Source organism: Dendroctonus ponderosae, unplaced genomic scaffold (genome assembly GCF_020466585.1).
Source record: "Dendroctonus ponderosae isolate FM_Combo_2020 unplaced genomic scaffold, Dpon_F_20191213v2 Dpon_F_20191213_6, whole genome shotgun sequence".
In the NCBI taxonomy this organism is placed as follows: Eukaryota; Metazoa; Arthropoda; class Insecta; order Coleoptera; family Curculionidae; genus Dendroctonus; species Dendroctonus ponderosae.
Genome location: NW_026018814.1, coordinates 14,767,697 through 14,768,187, shown reverse-complemented (window position 1 = coordinate 14,768,187; position 491 = coordinate 14,767,697). Strand labels below are relative to the sequence as shown.

General features: G+C 37.5%; 1 protein-coding gene across 1 annotated transcript in view; it reads left to right on the top strand.

Moving 5' to 3' along the window:
- The window catches only part of LOC125504899, a gene marked incomplete at both ends in the record, with an annotated part of 1,686 nt that overhangs the window by 361 nt on the left and 834 nt on the right, over window positions 1-491 (top strand). The window contains 1 exon segment of the mRNA XM_048667573.1: window positions 1-491. Within this exon segment, the coding sequence (XP_048523530.1) occupies window positions 1-491 (491 nt within the window).

Sequence of the window (491 nt, the reverse complement as noted above, 5' to 3'; positions counted from 1 at the left end):
ATCGAAAATCTATCGGATATTACCGATAACGATCTTGATCAGGAAACGGAAGCATTTGAGGATACATATTTTAAATATATAGGTGTAGCCAAATCAATTGTTGATAGACATATCCCAGAAAGTCGAAATGGGAGTGTTGATGGGGTCGATACTACCTCCCAATCCCAAGTGCAATCACTTGAAAATCAATTTCAACAATTTAATATAAAGCTTCCGCCTATGCCTTTGCCTTCCTTTGACGGCGCATACGATCAGTGGTTGTTTTTTAAAGACACATTCGTCTCATTGATCCATGAAAACGAAGCCATCCCAAATATTCAGAAATTTCATTATCTACGCTTGTCTCTGAAAGGTTCCGCTGCAGACCTTCTCAAATGCCTACAAATATCGGCAAGTAATTACTCCATTGCATGGGATCTTCTAGTAAAAAGATTTGAGAATTCACAAATTTTGATACGGTTCCATATTAAAGCCTTATTCGACCTTGAAAT